Below are 18924 nucleotides of genomic sequence, written 5' to 3' on the forward strand. Positions count from 1 at the left end.
TTGGAGGTTGCTGTGAGCTGTAATGCCACGGCACTCTGCCCAGGGGGACAGCTTGAGGCTCTGTCTCAAAAAAAAAAAAAAAAAAAAAAAAAATCTAGCTTTAAATAAAACCTGGCAGCAGGTTTAACATTCATTACAAGTACTTTTTTAAAATTAATAATTAGTAAGAGAAACATCTCTTTTCTCCCAATTTTATTTAATTTAATTAACTAATTAATTTAGAGAAAGAGCCTCAAGCTGTCACCCTGGATAGAGTGCTGTGTCATCACAGCTCACAGCAACCTCCAACTCCTGGGCTTAAGCGATTCTCTCGTCTCCGCCTCCCAAGTAGCTAGGACTACAGGTGCCCGCCACAACACCCAGCTATTTTTTGGTTGCAGTTGTCACTGTTGTTTGGCAGGCTGGGGCTGGATTCCAACCCGCCATCTCTAGTGTATGTGGCTGGCGCCTTAGCCGGTTGCGCTATAGGCACCAAGCCTCCTTTCTCCCAATTTAAGGACAATTTTGCTATACTGTCACTAGGTAAATATTTATTACTGGAGACTTTGGGGCAACCTAATGTTTTTGTCTTATCACATTGTAATACAGTATTGCTACTCATGAAGCATGACCCTGTGATTTCACAATGCTTTAAAAACATTTTTTCAGGAAGGACAGAGCACAGGCCCCCCACCCCTGATACCAGGCCTAGGGCAACAGGGAGCACAAGGTCGCATCCCCCCTCTGAACCCTGGACAAGGACCTGGCCCAAACAAAGGTAAATATCCACTTTGTAGAGTAAGAGATTGTATTCCACCATCTTGTATACATTTTACATTAAACAGTTAAGTTGATAAGTAATTGACAGAATGGTCATCTGAACCTCTGGACAAAACCAGGGCATAATTATTTTAGTTAAGAGCTTGGCATTATGTTGTTTATATAAATCTATTCAGTTAGGTAACAGTGCTGGCCAGTGAAGCCTCTGGGCAGGCCCTGACAGTAGTGCCCATGGTGCAGGTTGGTCTTGTTTGTGAGTTGGTGATGCAAGTGGTTTCCAATGCAAATGCATGTTTTATCATCCCAAAGAAGTGAATTGCTTCTGTGTAAAGTTTCTGACTGTATCAATATTCCTTTGACCTTCCAAATTTAATTCCTTAGCTAGTTACATTGTCCTGCACCATTTGAAAAGCAGAAAGTGACATATAGATGTGTGGTTCCTCAGGTTGTTGAGGTTATGAAAAGCAAAGAGGTGCGAATTGTTGGCCTTTAGTTGAAAGTTACAAATTAATCCCAAGAGTTGAAGGAGAGCATGCAGGGCATCATGGGCCATGATCCCTTGTTAGGCTGATGGGTGGGGTTCACCTCTCCACCTCCAGGTTGGAGCAGGAGTGCAGTGGGCAGGAGAACTCTGTGGGAGTGTGGCTGGAAGGAGTGAAGAGAGGAGTGTTATATTCAACACACACTTTCATGGAGGGGAGAAGCCACAACTCAGGTAATCAGGAGTATTGCAGAAATTGTCTTTCCTAGAACTTCACTCTTTTATGTTGAATTGACTAAGCCTGCAGCACTGTATGGTGCATGTTAGGATTCTTGCCCCTGTTTTATCAGGTTAAGTCTTTGTCAGCATTTACAGCCCTAGAATTTTAGGAATTTAAAGCTCAGTCTTGAATTTATGTATGATACTAGCAGTAGGAAAGGGAGAAAGAAAGAAAGTAGAGAGTATTTATTTTATCCCATTGTGTGGAAGTGGTAGTAAAGGATTTACAGAAGGAAGGTGACCCACAGGGAAACAGAGAAAGGCAGGTTTGAGAACCAACATTTGGGCACCTTAAGAAAAGGAGTCTTTCTTTTACCCTCAAGGTACTGCCACCAGCAAACTGAGAGCTGCCTCTCTCCCTCTCCCTGCCCTGTGTCTGTCTCTACCTCCTTCCCCCTCATCCTTGCTCTTACCCCTTTCTCTTCACCTCTCCCCTTCCCTTCTTTCTCTTCCGCCTCTCTTTCTCCTCCCAGGGACCAAAGGGAGAAGGGAGAGCCGAGAAAGTGGCCCTGCCATCCCCTACTGGATTAACCACCACCACCGCCCCATCACCGGTGGCCACATCCCTTCTAATTTGTAGTGGTGGGTTTGTTTCCTTGGAAGAGCAGGGTACTTTTAAACAGATAGAGGTAATGGGAGGATTAATGTTCATAGGTAAGTCCACATGGAATGTGTTAAGTTTCCTCAGGTCTGCTATGTCTGAGGTTACCCTAAGTTCAAGCAACATCAAGTCAGAGAAGAAGCCATTAGCCACAGGCATGACTGAGAAGTGAGGGAGGGAGGGAGCCTGTTTACCAGAGGAGTGGAATTAGGGGCTTTGCAAACTGCCTGGACTAGAGGAGAAGACTGATAAAGGGGGGGTCAGAGGGATACGAGGAGGAAGAAGATTCCTTCTGATGGTGCATCTGTATATTGAGATTTCCAAGCTTTTTATACATGTTGAATGGAGAGAAGTTGAAATGGCCAGAAATGAAAGGGGGAGGTGCTGCTGGGCCGGGGAGAATTATGGCTATCTGGAATACAGGAACGCATTCATCTTTATTGCCAGGGAAGAGCAGTAAGCGGCATGAGTTGGGCTGATGGAGAATTTCTTTTCTTTTTTTTTGTTTTTTTTTGAGAAAGAGTCTCACTATGTCACGCTGGGTAGAGTGCTGTGGCATCACAGCTCATGGCAACCTCAAGCTCTTACCTCAGCCTCCCAAGTAACTGGGACTACAGGCACCTGCCACAACACCTGGCTATTTTTTGGTTGGAGTTGTCATTGTTTGGCAGGCCTGGGCTGGATTCGAACCTGCCAGCCCTGTTGTATGTGGCTGGTGCCCTAGCCGCTGAGCTACAGGCGCCAAGCCCCAATGGAAGAATTTCATTTTAAAAACTTGTTTTTTCTTTTAAAGGAATTAAGAGTCCCTTTGCTATCTACTTCTTAAACTGTTTGATATAAATTGTATGTTGACAGAAAACAGTTGTACATTTATAAGGCTGCAACAGTTCAGTGGCTAGGAAAACAATCCCTTTAAAGTCAGAGATGAACTAAGTTAACCATCACAGATTTAACTGGCTTCTTTCCAGTTTTATTCAGTCCTTTAAATATGTCTCATGTGTTCACATATTTTTATAAGATCTTTAGTGGGATTCCAAACACTGTCAAGAATGATGATAATAATATAGATAGGGGACATCATTTGTGGAAAGGGCAAAACAGATGTTTGTATAAACCCTGAAACTGAAGTACAGCAGGGCTGCTCGGTCACTAGACAGTTCTTAGAGAGGCATGTTGTCTTCATACCTTAGAGAGAGGGCTTTGTTGAGATTCTAAGTGTGAGTTAAGGAATCAAGTTAAACAAGCTAGGGGTTAAATGAAGGATCTCATGAATGGTGGCAGTGCAGTCCCAGTGCTCTGTTGATGGACCTTTCTGGCTTCACAAATGCTGAGGTAAATTCTTGGTGCAGCTTCTTGGCCTGCAGCATTAATTTTCTCTATTGTGGCCTTGGGAACAGAGCAGGTGCTCCTAATGAAATCAGTGGACGAATAGGGCAGAAAGGGAAGCTTCATTCTTATGCTCAGGAGACACTCATGTTCTCTAGAATATATTAGGAAGTAGACAGACATTGCTGATTTCACTGAGATTACTAACTTCCCCTACGTCAAGTTACTTTAACTAGTGAGAGATGAAGTTGAACTCTGCACCCCAGAGCCCAAGTTCCTTCCATTATATGATGCTTCAGGGATATTTGTCTCCTAAGTATGCTGAGAACCAAGGAGGGAAAACATTCTAAATAAAAGAATGCACTGTGAAACGTGGAGGTGCTGCACATCAGACCTGTACTGACAGGTTTCCTGGAAGACATGGTAAAAGTCAGCTTTGTTTTCTTTAGGTGACTCCCGTGGCCCTCCAAACCATCACATGGGCCCGATGTCAGAGAGGCGGCATGAGCAGAGCGGCGGCCCTGAGCATGGGCCTGAGAGGGGGCCCTTCCGGGGTGGCCAGGACTGCAGGGGTCCCCCTGATAGGCGTGGCCCTCACCCCGACTTCCCTGATGACTTCAGCAGACCAGATGACTTCCACCCTGACAAGCGCTTTGGCCATCGGTTACGTGAATTTGAGGGACGAGGAGGACCTTTACCACAAGAGGAGAAGTGGAGGCGAGGGGGCCCCGGGCCTCCATTTCCTCCTGATCACAGGGAATTCAGCGAGGGGGATGGCCGGGGTGCAGCCCGAGGCCCTCCTGGGGCGTGGGAAGGCCGCAGACCAGGAGATGAACGTTTCCCCCGGGATCCTGAGGACCCACGTTTTCGAGGGCGCAGAGAAGAAAGGTGGGACAGATACTTTGTGGGTCCACTCCATCTTCCCTGGAGCTTATAATCTGTTATCTCCACAAGGTCTCTTTCCTCTCTTACTTAGGGAGAGAGTACATCAATTACTAGACCTACATTCTGTAGATTTTGCATTTAAACTTTAAAAAGAAAATTGTACTTTTTAACCTTTATGTGGGTCTTTTAAATTTTTTTACAGTTTTAGAAGTCTTTTTTGCTTATTTTTTGTTTCTTTTAAAGAAATGGGAGGACAGTATGAGATTAGAATGATGAAATAGGAGACAAATAACCTAGATTGGAAATAAAGGGATTGTGAAATAGATGCAGTTTTGTGTAATTGCCTAAAGATCTTAAAAAGTCAAATCAAATTGAAAAACTTGAAAAAATTCCTGTTAAACTTAGTTCAGGCTTGAACTGTCAGCCTGCCTGAGACATAAACGGAATAGAATAAATGTGGAGAAAAAAACAGGAATTAGCAAATTCTCAAGTAAAAAACATAAAATATTGTCAATGATGGTGGTAATTGAGTATTAACTCTGTGCCAGATGTTATCTCATATAATTTGAGGAATTTGCTTTAATCTAGGAAATCAATTACCTCAATATATTTAAGGGATTTTATTTCAGGGCTACTTTAATCTAAGGGATTTTATTTAAGGAATTTGTGAGATAGGCGCAATGCCTCCTTCACATCTTACAGATAAGGGATCAGACTGAGAATCCCAGTGGGTCTTGCCTTTATGAGGTCTCCCAGGTAGCAAGTGTCAGAGCTGGGCTTCAGACCCATGCTTTTCAACCCATTATTGCAGTTGCTGACTGCCCTGTGGCCATCCATTTATGCTTCTTTTCATCCCATCTCTCTTGCCTATAGGCATTTGAGTTAGGGTTGGCTATTCCTACTCTAGGGGGTGGTGAGAAAAGCCTGGCAAGTAGCAGGCCAGGAAGAGTAACAGCAGAGTCCATGGGAACCAGCTGCCAGGGTGGGCTTAAAAGCATTTAAAGGCTCCCAAGGCCTGTCTTGGATGTCCACCATTCTGGTTAAAGTGGCTTTTTATGCCTACACTGGCTTGGTTTCAACATCACTTTCACTGATTTCTTGAATCTCTTCATCTTGTATAGCATTTTAGCTTTACTTTGTTTCAATTTGTATTGTATTTGATCTATCAGTGACAGACCCACAGCCTACGCTCAAGTGCGGTCACAGCTTTGCTGTTCTTCAGTCCTGCCACATACACTCCTGTGCCACACTTGGACTGAGTGGTTCCCTCCAGTGACAGCCAGTTGCTTTACCTTGCTTTGTATTCCTTTGTGGTATTGAGCAGTGCTTGACATTAGCAGTACCCTTATTTATTATTGCCTGTATCTCCTGCCTGCACATCACCTTCACCACTGTACTTACCCTTAGGACCTAGCAGTGGCCTCACACTGCAGGTGCTCAGTGACTGGGCTGAATTAACAAGTCTATTAAGTGCAAAGAGGCATCTGAGAGGGGTCAGTTCACTAGCAGGAGTCTTAGCTCAGGCTGCCATAAGAGAATACCAGCAACTGGGTGGCTTCAAGCAACAGGAATTTATTTTCTCCCAGTTCTGGAGGTGGAAGTCTTAGATCAGATTTAGCAAGGCCATTTTCTCGTGAATGCTCTCTTCCTGGCCTGCAAATAACCACCTTCTCACTGTTGTCAGATGGAGAGACTGGGAACACACACTCTCTCTAGTGTCTATTTTTATAAGGACCCTAATCCCATCATTTGGGCTTTACCCTCATGACTTCATCCATCTCTCCTCTCCTCTCAAAGGTTCTGTCTTCTGGTGCCATCACACTGGGCAGTTTAGGGCTTCAAACTAACAATATTGGGAAACACAAACATTTAATCTACGACAGGTGGGGTTTTTTTGTTGCTGTTTGTTTGTTTTGAGACAGTCTTGCTCTGTCGCCCAGGCTACAGTGCCACGGCCTTAGCCTAGCTCACAGCAGTCTCAAACTCCTCGGCTCAAGTGATTATCCTGTCTCAACCTCCCAAGTAGCTGGGACTACAGATGCCCACCACAATGCTTAGCTAATTTTTTTATTTTTAGTAGAGATGGGGTATGGCTCTTGCTTAGGCTGGTCTCAAACCCCTGAGCTCAAGCAATGTACCTGCCTCGGCCTCCCAGATTACTAGGATTACAAGCATGAGCCACCATGCCTGGCCTATAACAGGAGGTATTTTCTAATTAGGGCAGGTTAGATTTTTTTCTATCCCTTTGTGACTAAGGCAGCTGTGTAGTCGATGCTTGCACAAGAGAAGAGTCCTGCTGTTTCAGGGAAATTTTGCTCTGTGCCGACAGTCTTCCTGGTCCCCATCTCCACCTTCTCGGTATCAGTTCCTCCCTTAGCTTGCTATTTCAGCCAGTGTTGTAAGCACAGTTTATCTGCTTGCAGGAAGCATGATTTGGTCAAGTTACCTCAGGACTAAGAAGGGTGTTAGAAAGAGAGCAGAGTGGTGGAATGGAAAAGAGAAAGCTCTTCTTTACAGTAGAATACCAAGTGGCACGTGCAGGAGTGATAGAAGATCACCTCTTTCATAAGCAGTCAGTATTGTGCCTGAGGGAGGCAAAGATCATTCGTGCATGCTAAAACCGCTGGGCAAAAGGATGTTCTCACCCTGCAGATTGCTTATTAATTGCAGAGAGCAAAATGTGCCTTTGCAGCAGCACACTCTGGTTGCCACACCACCCTTGCATCATCAACAATGAGACAAACTGGCATCATGAGGAAACCTAAGCAGTTCTTGCCAAAAATGTCAAGGTTATAAAAGACAAAAATACAGAAGGAGACCATTCTAGGTTAAAGAAGAACAAGGAGATGTGACCACTGAATAACCACATGTAGTCATGATTGAATTCTACATTTAAGGAAAATCAATTGTAAAGGGCATTTTAGGGACAACTGGGGAAATTTGTATTGGGTTACCAGTTAATGTCACATATTATTGAGTGTACTAATGGTATGTAGGAGAAAGTCTTCGTTGTTGGAAGAAACATACTCAAATGTTTAGGGGTAAAGCATTGTGTTCTCAGCAACTGATTTTCAAATGGCTTAGAAAATGCATTTATAAATAAACAGAAGATAAAGCACTTATGGCAGAACATTAAGAACTGATTAATCTAGGTAAAGGATCAATGGGTATTCAACTTTACTGTGAGTTTGAAAATCTTCAAAGCAGAAGACTGGAATGAAAGATAACTGAAGGGAAACTGCCCTGGGAGGAGGCCACAGGCGGGCCGATTTGTGCAGACCGGCTTCCTGCTCTCTGCTCACCTTCCCTCTGGTGTCAAGGCCTTTCTTGGCATGCTTTTGCACCTTTTTCTACTTGCAGGCCACTTTATCTTCTTCCCTGTAGGCTTCCTTGTACCCTCTCTGCTTCAGCAAGACTTCCAGCTCCAACTTAGTCTTCAATTTCCAAAATTCCTGAAAGACAAAGGAAGTTGTCTGTTCAGCTGCCCAGCTCAGTCAACTTGTGGCCATTCAAGCATGTCCCTAAGTGGGGGCTGTGGGCAAGGGCGAATGGCAGAGCAGAAATCCCCTACAAGTCTAGTTTAATTAGAGAGCATGATCTGATCATGTACATTATAAATGTTCATCATAAAAATGTATATGACAAGTATTTGAGAGGCAGTGGTTTATAACCTGGGCTGAGTTCAAATCACAACCCGCAGTTACTGTGTGTCCATAAATACATGACATTAGCGATTTGGGCCTCAGTGTATCCACTGATAGAGTTAATAATGATAGTACTAGCTTCCTATGGGGGTTGGGAAAATGAAATAAAAATGAAAGAATACATGTAGAACACTCGGCATGATTTAAGCACTTAAAAAATGTTTACCACTATTATTATTCCTAAAAGCCTAAAAGAAACTTAAGGGAACCTCACATTTTCGGTATATTTTCCTTCCTTTCTGTTTTGGCCACATATACTAGGATTATACAATGTATACTTTAAAAAATTCATGGTTTTCCAGATTCACAAAAGGTCATGAAATGTATACAGTAGACTGGTCAGCATATGGAGGTGGTTGACATAGGAACTAGGCCTACTGTACTAACACACACACGTGGTGCATGTTCGGTCTATGAAAATTAGGTCAACTTAAGGAAGTGGTCAGTGCAGGAAGGTGGTCAGCTATGGACGTTCTACTTTGGTTGGGTGCAGTGATTCATGCTCATAATCCTAGCTACTCAGGAGGCTGAGGCAAGAGGATTATCTGAGCTCAGGAGTTTGAGGCTGCATTGAGCTATAAACACACCAATGTAATCCACACTGGGCAACTGAGACCCTATCTCAAAAAATAAAGTAACATTTTAAAAATGATATGGTTTGATTTTGTTTTCCACACAATTAACATTGTATTATATTTTCTCATCACTATGCTTCTTTGAAATGTAACCTTAAGAGTGGCAAGGTGTTCTATGAGATGGACATTCTGCTGGTTGTTCTTTACAGCTTCAGAAGAGGCGCTCCCCCAAGACATGAGGGTCGTGCTCCCCCCAGAGGAAGGGATGGTTTTCCTGGTCCTGAGGACTTTGGTCCAGAGGAGAATTTTGATGCTTCTGATGAAGCAGCCCGAGGACGAGATCTCAGAGGTCGAGGTCGGGGTACCCCACGAGGTGAGCAAGTGCCAAAGATACCTGGTCTCGAAGGATGGGGGCAGAGTTACATGGTTGTGACATACCTGAAACAGACTGAATGTACTGTTTCACTGTAGGAGGAAGGAAGGGTTTACTTCCCACGCCTGACGAGTTCCCTCGCTTTGAAGGAGGACGGAAGCCGGACTCCTGGGATGGAAACAGAGAGCCAGGTAAGGAAAGACAATTGGTTTTAGGGTGACGTGTGGTGACTGTAGACCAGCAGATCCCAGAGTAGGGTCTGTAGGCCCTCCCAGGGTCCACTGAGTCCTCTCTTTTCCAGTTCTCATCTCTTGGGGAGGCTGGTTTATTTTCCTGTCCTTCAGCAACAGCATTATATGGCAGTAGATTGATGCAGCAGCAGGTGGAAGAATCCAGCTTTCTTCTTTTAAGTCAGACGTTAGAGGGATTTTTCTAAATATAAAACAGTACCACTTCTTCCACTAAATACTTATTTGTTTTTGAAAATTAAAGCTAAATGAATTAAAATGTTCTTAGTGTTAATTAGTAATATGGTAAAACTAGTAGCTATAACTCTTATCAATGAAATCTCTTGGGGGTCCTCAATAATTTTTAAGAATGTAAAGACGTCCTTATACTAAAACATCTAAGAATCACTTCTCTGGACTGGTATGTTGGTTTGTAATTGTGGCCTTTCCATATGTCTGTGGTGACTCACACCCTGGCCTGAGTATTCAGGACATGTTTCTTACATGAATGAATGGTGGTTCTTGAGTTGCTGTTTCCCTCTGCTTTTGGTTGTATTGTCCTTTACTGTGAGGAGACTCTGCTTCTTATTGCAGGGCCAGGTCATGAACATTTCCGTGATGCTCCCCGCCCTGATCATCCCCCTCATGATGGTCATTCTCCTGCAAGCAGAGAACGCTCCTCCTCTCTCCAAGGTATGGACATGGCATCCCTACCGCCCCGAAAGCGCCCTTGGCATGATGGGCCAGGCACTTCTGAGCACAGAGAGATGGAGGCCCCAGGGGGCCCTTCTGAGGACCGTGGAGGCAAAGGTAAGTGGCCAGTGGGTACAGCTCCAGGAACTCCAGGGGCCGAGGGAGGCCTAGGGTACACAAAGACACATGCTCCCAGATGTGTGAGTGCTGGCTGGAACTGTCACCTGGTGACTGCAAGTTCAGCTGTGTGCAGGAGCCAGTTACCCTGGTAATCCCCGTTCATTCAAGATTCCACTCCAGCCCTCTGCCCACGTTCCCCAGCACTCTCGATGCTGGGCTTGCTCACTGGACACCCCTGCTCTGATTGCCAGTCTGCCCTGCACTAATGGCTGCCGAGAGAGAGCCTTTGAGGGTGTCCTTGGTGGAAGGAGAAGAGTTGCTCTTGCCCAGGTTCTGTGGTGTTTGTGTAGCCTGAGTCCCGAGGAACACTGCTTATGCCTAATGTCACAGACTCTGGGGAAAGTGGTCTGTGGGGGTGTTTCCAGGGGCCCTACAACTCGGGACTCTGGATCTTCATTTTTTTTTTTGTTTGTTTTTTTGAGACGGAGCCTCAAGCTATCCCCCTGGGTAGAGTGCTATGGCATCACAGCTCACAGCAACCTCCAACTCCTGGGCTCAAGCCAGTCTCCTGCCTCAGCCTCCCAAGTAGCTGGGACTACAGGCGCCCGCCACAACACCTGGCCATTTTTTTTTTTTTTTTGGTTGCAGCCATCATTGTTGTTTGGCGGGCCCGGGCTGGGGATTTGAACCCGCCACCTTAGGTGTCTGTAGCTGGCGCCTTAGCCGCTTGAGCCACAGGCGCTGAGCCTGGATCTTCATTTTATAGGCAGCACTAACTCTTTAGCCTGGAGTGCCCACTGAAGGCTAACTGCAACTCTGGTCACAGCGTAGGGCAGGCAGTTGCCTGTGTGGCAAGCCTTCGAGACTTGCTGAGACTGCTGCCCGCATGTGCCAGCTTGTGCTCTCTTCCCAAGTTGACTGCTTTGGGTTTATAGTCCCTCTATTACAGTTTTGCCTTTTGTTCTTTAGTTTTTTTTTTTTAAGAGCAGAACCCTTAGAAATTACCTTAGGTATCACCAGTAGATCTCCCCGCCCCCAAACACACTTTATGACTGGTGGGTGTGCTAGAATTTTGGATGACTTTTATAGGTACTCAGGAGACCATCGTAGGTCCTCTGGCTGTGCAGATTAAGCTAGTATGGAAATGATATATGGTAGTTGACAATTTCTCTGGTCAGGCACCCTCAGGTGTCTAAATAATGCTTTGTAAGAAAAGCAAAGATTGTTCCCTTGGCTAACTTGCCTAATTTTTTCTTTTTTGAGTTTCACTATGTTGCCCAGTAGAGTGTCACGGCATCACAGCTCAACAGCAACCTCCAACTCTTGAGCTTCAGCAATTCTCTTATCTTAGCCTCCCAAATAGCTAGGACTACAGGGGCCCACCACAATGCCCAGCTTTTTTTTTTTTTTTTTTGGTTGTAGTTGTTTGGCAGGCCTAGGCTGGGTTCGAACCTGCCAGCTTCAGTGTATGTGGCTGGCGCCCTAGCTGCTGAGCTACAGGAGCCGAGCCAAACTCGCCTTTTTCATCTCTCCTAGATTTAAATTCCACTCAAAAATTTTGCACAGGTGGGGTGATCGTGGCTCACATCTGTAATTATAGTACTCTGGGTGGATTGCCTGACCTTGAGAGTTCAAGACCAGCCTAAGCAAGAGTGAGACCCTGTCTCTACTAAAAATCGAAAAATTAGCTGGGTGTTGTGGCAGGCATCTGTAGTCCCAGCTACTTGGGAGACTGATGCAAGAGGATTGCTCAAGCCCAAGAGTTTGAGATTGCTGTGAGTTATGATGCTACAGCCCTCTACCCAGGGCAAGACAGACACTGTCTCCGAAAAAAAAAATGTAGACAAAATAAAGTTGGCAAATCTTGAGAGAACATATGGAGATATGACTAAATCATATCATTTTAAGAGAAAATCTGAAAAGATGATATTTTAATAATACTACCTTAGTTTTAATAAATTTATGTGTGTATAAGTCTGAAACAAGCTAAGCTATCCCTCGGAGAAATAATCTGAAAGCCAGTGTTTTGTGGAGTTTTTGTTTTTTTATTTTTCAAGAAGTTATTTATTTCACTATGTACAAGGAAATCAAAAGTGCCATATATCCTGGGACAATCACAGTGAACACTGATCCTAGTTGGAGCACTTGTCATTAACAGCAGCAGCAGTGAATTCCACAGTTAAGTCAGTGTTTTCCAAACCTTCCCTCAGAACACCCTATTGGCATAGGATGGTGAAGATACACTGTTCTGCAGCCTGGAACACAGTCCAGTGTGGTACAGGTCTCCCTGAAGATGCACCATGCTTACCTCTTGGCTTCCTATCATCTGTCATACAGCCCTGGAGAACATGGATGTTCTCGATGGTGGGGATTGTGGCCAGGAGTCAGGATGGGAATGAAGTGGTGGTTAGGAAGGGGTAGAGGTACACCTTTTTGTGTTCTGAAGGCCACTACTAGTCTTCCCATAACCTCCCAAAAGTAGTCAACTGTCATCAGAGAGTAGTTTGTATAGGACTTACTGACAATCGCTAATACAAACAAATCACAAGTGAAATCTGTGTTTTGTTTCAGGCCGAGGGGGCCCAGGACCTTCGCAGAGAGTGCCAAAATCAGGACGTTCTAGCTCATTGGATGGAGATCACCATGATGGATACCACAGAGATGAACCTTTTGGGGGACCTCCAGGCAGTGGCACCCCTTCTCGAGGGGGCCGGAGTGGCAGTAACTGGGGTAGAGGAAGCAATATGAACTCTGGCCCGCCAAGGCGAGGAGCATCAAGAGGGGGTGGCAGAGGTCGGTAGAAGTTGTGGCTGAGCACCCTGAGGCTGCTCTGGACAGTATTTAAGAACTTCTTGTGGACTTAACCAAGCAAAACAAAAGGAAGCTTGCACCATTGTAGCCCTGAACTTCTTTCTGGGGCAGCTGAATCCCAGGAACCTCCGATGAGGTCTTCAAAATGAAGAGACTGCCGCTGGCTGCCCAGAGTAGCTGGCCTTGTTTTGTCCTGTCCACTCTCATGGCTCTAAATCCCATGTTGTTTTGTGAAGATGAAAGCTGGAATTTTTTTTTTTTTTTTTAGTGTCACGAGACATGGAGCACCTCCACAAACTTAAGTTCATGTCCAATTGGGAATTTGTTTCTATATGTACAGTTTGTCAGAGAAAAAACATTAAGTTGTTTTTGTATGAATACAGAACGTGATTTAAGCAAGAATTAACAGAAAACAACTAGTTGTGGAGTGTTTGCCTTAAGGAAACCCTTGGTTTCCACTGCATCTGGTTTGTTGAGGGGTATACAATTGTTGCTGATGTTTATGCACGTGATGTGATCTCCTAGGTCATCTAATTTCTCTTGTGCACTTTGTTTTTGGCAAATTCCCATCTAGCCATTCTATTACACTATTTTTGTTACAGTGAGGAATACTTGAAAAGTATTCTAATGTAGTTTGAAGTAGATTCAGACACACCCTAGCAGAGGGAAAGTTACACCTGAAGAGAAAATTACACCAGCTTGCTGTCCAACTGGGGGTCCCTCCCTTGGTTGCATCTCCTAACCACAATTTAGATTTGAATTGCTTGTTTTGATGAGGAGGAACTTGCTGGAAGCCAGGATAACTCCATACCCTTTTGGTAACTTTAAATCATTTCATACATTAATTTGAAAAGGAATGGACCAAAATATCTCCTATAAGTTTTACAAAACTTAAATATCTTCCTCTTCAATATGTGGGCCATTACAAAAATCAGAAACCTAAAATCCCGGCACAAGGAAACAAATGAAGCCCTCCCAGCAGTACCAATAAGCCAACCAAGGTGAAACTTGCACCTGTGAATCACAAAGGATGCTGTCACATGTATTTCTTGCAAGTGAAATCATGGACCATAACACAGTCTATCTTAAAACTTTCTTAATGACCCACAAATAGTAGCTATGTGGAAATACCAGTAGTTTAAGGCAGAGGATAGCTCTAACTTCTAGTAAGCCAGAAAGATCTTGTTCACGACAAATTCCTTGTTTTAAGTAAACGTAACATTTGGTTCACTTTGGATTAGAAGCCAAAAATTCAGTTTGAAATACGCCATAATACTTTCCATACCAATGTAAGAAAGCTTTTATTACTAAAATGACATTCCTGTGACCACCCTAACATTTCATTACATTGCCAACTTCAGTTTGGCATCAGAGTCAAGTTTACTTGGCACATTTAATGATATTGGAAGTCTCAGTGGTTGCTTAGAAAAGGGATACTGACATTTTGATAGTATATAAAAATCCCTAACTGGTTTTCTAAGGAATGTTAAAAAATGGTAAAAGCCAAGTTATTTCTGTGAAGTGAGAAAATGCTGACCACACACACTTCCCTAGAGACTCCAAGTGAGTAATTTTTAAGATTAAAAACATTGTTATCAACACCTCCACCATAAAAGATGATAGTAGGAGGCTCAAGATTGCTTTAGGTTTGTGGAATATTTATTTGCTCTCTACTCATATATATTTTTAAAAGGAAGGAACTATAACCATATTCCAGGAAGCTAAAAAGGGATCCAGAGACCAAACTCCTATCAAGATAAGGCTCCTTTTCCTGAGATTATCATGTGAAAGAATTTTAACATTTTAGGATTTAACTTAAAAAATATGGTACCTCCGTAAGCACGTAGCCAGGTCACATTTTGAGAATTCATTTAGAGAAAACAAAAGCCTGTACATTATGCATTTATTATAATAAATACTCAGGATATATATGACATTTAAAAACATCTGTCAAAATACATACTAGATACTGTGTTTTGAATTTTATAAAAACAAGATTTTTCAAATAATGTTTGAAGAAAACCAACAAACAGCCTGGCAATGTCCAGGCCCAAGTGTGGAGTGAGGTGGCAACTCCCAGGTAACATACCACTAATCTTATCAACTCAGAAGTTCTGACTTGCTCTGTTTCCAACCTGGGTTAGTTCACCTATTGCCTGGTCCCCTGCTCCCATAAGGTCACCGTATCGATGCCAAAAACTTAGCGTAGACACCAGCATAGTGCACTACACCCCAGAACTCCTAAGTGATACTCCTACCTAGCCTCCCCAAAAGATGTGTGCTACTGCAACCGGCTGAAGCAGAAGTTTTTAAATTTTACTTAAGAAATATAAAACATAAACAATAATATCATAGAATTCCCAGCCATACAATTCCAGAGAAATTTAGAACAAATTTAACTTGGGAACCAGAAGGAGCAGTCAATGGCACAAGTCTTTACAACTAAATATGTCACTCGCTGAAAATACTGCATTTACTCTCACGAGCTCCCTCTCGAGGTAGGTAACCCTATTTACTGATGGAGAAACTTGGCAAATACAAAGCCTACACTGTGCATCTTGGCTGCTTTAGTACCATTCTTGGGGCAGGGCTCAGGGCACTGACCTAGGAACATAAAATTGGGGGTTAGAGGAAGAAACAGTGCTGCTGCATGACATACAGTATTAAGGCAACACTGGAATCCAACTCTGGAAAAAATTACAGTACAACTTCTGGAAGTTGGCCATCCAAAAGACTGACACAAGGTGATCCTATGTGACCAAGATAAGGAACTAGGCCTACTGTACTGATATGTACATGTGACGCATGTCAGGCCTACTAAAATTAGGTCAACTTAAAGAGGTGGCCAACTGGATGTTCTACTGTATTTCCAAATTGTGCAAGCCAACCCACAGTAGTGGTTCTCAACCTTGGCTGACCCAATCATCTGGGAGGTTTAAAAAATATATTAATGTCTAAGTCCTACCTCCCAGAGATTCCAGCTGAATTGATCCTCATGAGGTTATTTAAGTAATTCTTATGTGCAATCAAGCATGAGAATTATTGGCACAGAATTTTAAAATTCTACATACATTTTACTTCCTGGTTTACAGCTACTGACAAAACATGCAGTTTTCTGGAATTCATCAGAATATTGGGTCCATACTTTCTAACAATAAATAAGGTGAATAAAAGTACTGAACCTAAATTGAAGGAAATTTAGCAATTAGATAAGGAAAAGTACCATACAATCTGCCTGCAAATTGTAATCTACAGTTTAAAAAGCAAACCATAAGATTAGGAGTGATAGAGCTTGTAGAAAATTTATGGCTTCCAGCAAATATGGGGATTCTGGATGTAGAATTCTCTTCCTATCTGCCAGGATTTCTAAGCCCACTTCCGTGACCTCTAGTGTCTTTACAGCCACCTTACCACCATTTTTACGGAGCAGGAAATTACTTTTGGTCGCCACTTTCATGTCTAATAAACCACTAATTTTCCTCTTATGTTGTAAGGCACCGTATTTACAATTCCTTTGAAGAAAATACCCGAGATAAACTGTCTTAACCAAAGCCAAGTACTTTAAAAAACCCACTAGCTAAATTCAGTGTTTAATCTGATACCTTTCTAGATTCATACCAAAACCAAAAATTATTGCAGCTAAACATCGATCACTGGATTTTTTTAAATAAGGTAAAAGACAAGCCTGAGAAAAATCACCAAAGTAGCAGCTAATTCAAAAAGCTATTTTTTCTCAGTTCAATTCTAAAACCACACTAATGCCAAAGCAACCTCTAAGCGCCGCCTCACCGCATACTACCATCAATACAATGCCAAAATTCCCGTTTTCAGAGCACACGCTGACACCGAGGACCTTGTCAAATTGTTCGTGTGTCAGTTACTAACGGCTGCTCAAAGTCCACAGACTCGCCGGCACAGTCCTGGGAGGCCCTTCGCTCCGCGCCGTCCGGGGTCAGCTGGATGTGTCGCGGCGGGCGGTCCGGGACCTGGCGAGTCCAGTCCTTGATTCGGCCGGCTGGCCTCCGACGGTGCCGGTCGTGGCTGGCTCCTAGTCCTATACCGACGACGCGGGCCCGGAGTTTCACACCGGCAGGGCCTTCGCGAGGCCGGCGCCGCGGCCCAGGCGGCCGAGCGCGAGGCGCAGCGCGGTGCCGCCGCCCCAGGGCAGCAGCCCGACAAGCACCGCCAGCAGCGCGGCCACCTGCCCGCAGGCACCCAGCACCGTAAGCAGCGTGCTGCGCAGACCCAAGGCCGCGTACAGCGTGGCACCGAGCGCCGCCACGTAGAGCAGCGCGGGCCGCGGCGGAGTTTCCTCGCCGCGCAACAAGCGTCCACACGCCGCGCCGCCCCGCAGCAGCGCGCCGCCCACCAGCCCCAGCGCCGAGCCCAGCGACCAGAGCAGCGCGAACTTGCGTGCGCGTAGTAGCAGCACCGGCGCGTAGAGCGCGGCCAGGCAGAAGCAGAGTGCCGCCAGCAGCAGGCACCCGCCGCCCGCCGCCAGCCGCTGCCCGCGCGTCACGCTCGGCACGCACGTCGGGCCCGCTGAGGCCGGCTCCGCGGGGCTCCGCGCCCACGTCCAACGCAGGCCTGTGCGGCTCAGCCACGCCCCCGACGGCCCTGCCCCGTCCGCGGCCTCCTCCGCATTCCCCGCTGCGAGTAGAGGCTCCGCGGCCGCCGTCCCGCCCGCTTTCCCCTGCGTCAGGTACTCCTGCAGCTGGCGGTGGAGGTCCGCCATCTCCAACAGGGCGGCAGGGGCAGGGCCCAGGGTTACCGCCCGCTTCCGGCTGTGCTCAGCCTCGGGTGGAAACGGCTCCACCCTCAGGGGCGGTTGGTCGGCCTCGGCGGAAGGGGCGGGACTGCGACGCGCGCGGAAGAGCTGGGCAGCCCTTATACGGACTGTGGTGGTTTCCCCTGACCGCGGGACCGGTGGTTCTTTCGGACGTCTCTCTTGCAGTCTCCCAGCCGCTGATGCTGTTCTCTGTTCTGAGGAGGCGTTCTTACGGCCTGTACCTTATGGACAGGGTCTCTGGCTGGGCTTGGCGGCTCACTCCTGTAATCCGAACACTCTGGGAGCCAGAGGCAGGTGGATCGCCTAATCTCAGGAATTCCAGACCAGCCTGAGCAAGAGTGAGACCCCCATCTGTACTAAAAATAGAATAAACAAAATTAATTGATGCTTGTAGTCTCAGCTACTCAGAGGCTGAGGCAAGAGGATCACTTGAGCCCAGGGTTAGGGAATGAGACTCTGTCTCAAAAAGAAAAAAAGGACAGGGTCTCTTAGCTTTCTTTGCCTAGGATCTGACAAGCCTGCTACAGTAACAAACCTATGTGGACTGAATGGGCACGGCTGTCAATTTCTATGCAGTAAAGGTACCTGAAAGTCATTGTAGTTGGTTTCTGAAGCCATTGATTGAAAAACCCAACCTGTTTTGCGAAATGTTAAAAATGGTTGTTGTGAATTTAAGATGTGATGGCATGGCAATCTTTTGTGTATTTTGAAGTGCAATACAGATGTATTACATAGCAGTTTACTGTTGTACAGACCTTTATAGTCTGTTTTCGTAATCCTTTGTCACTTGCTTTATAGCTAGATTGGTCAGTGGGTGCCCCTGGTCGGAGAAGGCGGGATATATTCCTTGTCTGCCTCCACAGCTTCCCTCACCACCTTGGCTTCCCCTGGGCGAGCCCAGCCAGTGGGCTGCTAACACTCCTTTGTCCTCTGCTCTAGGTACATGTAAGTGTTAATGACTCTCTGCCGTTTGGCTTGTCAGCCTTTCCCTTACCTTTATAGCCAGTTTTCCTCATTAAATTCCTTTTAGTGCTTTCTGTTTTCCTGGTTGGATCCTGACAGATACAGTTCTTTTTCAAAATACATTCTGATTTGTTACGTCACTTGATAATCATAGTGACCATCCTGATCACTTACCAGGGATGAAACTATCAGGGTGACTACTATAAAAAAAAAGAAGAAGAAAATAAGTGTGGCAAGGATGTGGAGAAATCGGAACCTTTATACACTGTTGGTGAAAGTGTAAAGTGGTGCAGCCTTTATGGAAAACAGTATAGCAGTTTCTCAAAAAATAGAATTAC

The 18924-nt window shown here is 45.1% G+C and overlaps 2 protein-coding genes across 6 annotated transcripts in view; one reads left to right on the plus strand and one right to left on the minus strand.

Moving 5' to 3' along the window:
- WDR33 (WD repeat domain 33) overlaps positions 1-13247 on the plus strand; it is a 128747-nt gene extending 115500 nt beyond the window's left edge. The window contains exons 17-22 of one of the 5 annotated variants that reach the window (XM_003800332.2): positions 649-757; positions 3896-4334; positions 8820-8983; positions 9082-9174; positions 9805-10020; positions 12595-13247. In XM_003800332.2, the coding sequence (XP_003800380.1) occupies positions 649-757; positions 3896-4334; positions 8820-8983; positions 9082-9174; positions 9805-10020; positions 12595-12824 (1251 nt within the window). In that variant the 3' untranslated portion in view covers positions 12825-13247. The remainder of the gene's footprint in view (positions 1-648; positions 758-3895; positions 4335-8819; positions 8984-9081; positions 9175-9804; positions 10021-12594) is intronic. The other 4 variants (XM_023519371.1, XM_023519370.1, XM_023519372.1 and 1 more) reach the window with 4 other exon arrangements.
- Positions 13248-14758: 1511 nt separating this feature from the next.
- SFT2D3 (SFT2 domain containing 3) lies at positions 14759-17950 on the minus strand. Its single transcript, XM_012811714.2, has one exon. It carries the CDS (start codon positions 17567-17569, stop codon positions 16916-16918), a length of 654 nt encoding a protein of 217 aa, XP_012667168.1. The 5' UTR covers positions 17570-17950; the 3' UTR covers positions 14759-16915.
- Positions 17951-18924: the final 974 nt, after the last annotated feature.

Source organism: Otolemur garnettii, unplaced genomic scaffold, assembly GCF_000181295.1.
Source record: "Otolemur garnettii isolate 467f Iridium unplaced genomic scaffold, OtoGar3 scaffold00173, whole genome shotgun sequence".
NCBI lineage: Eukaryota > Metazoa > Chordata > Mammalia > Primates > Galagidae > Otolemur > Otolemur garnettii.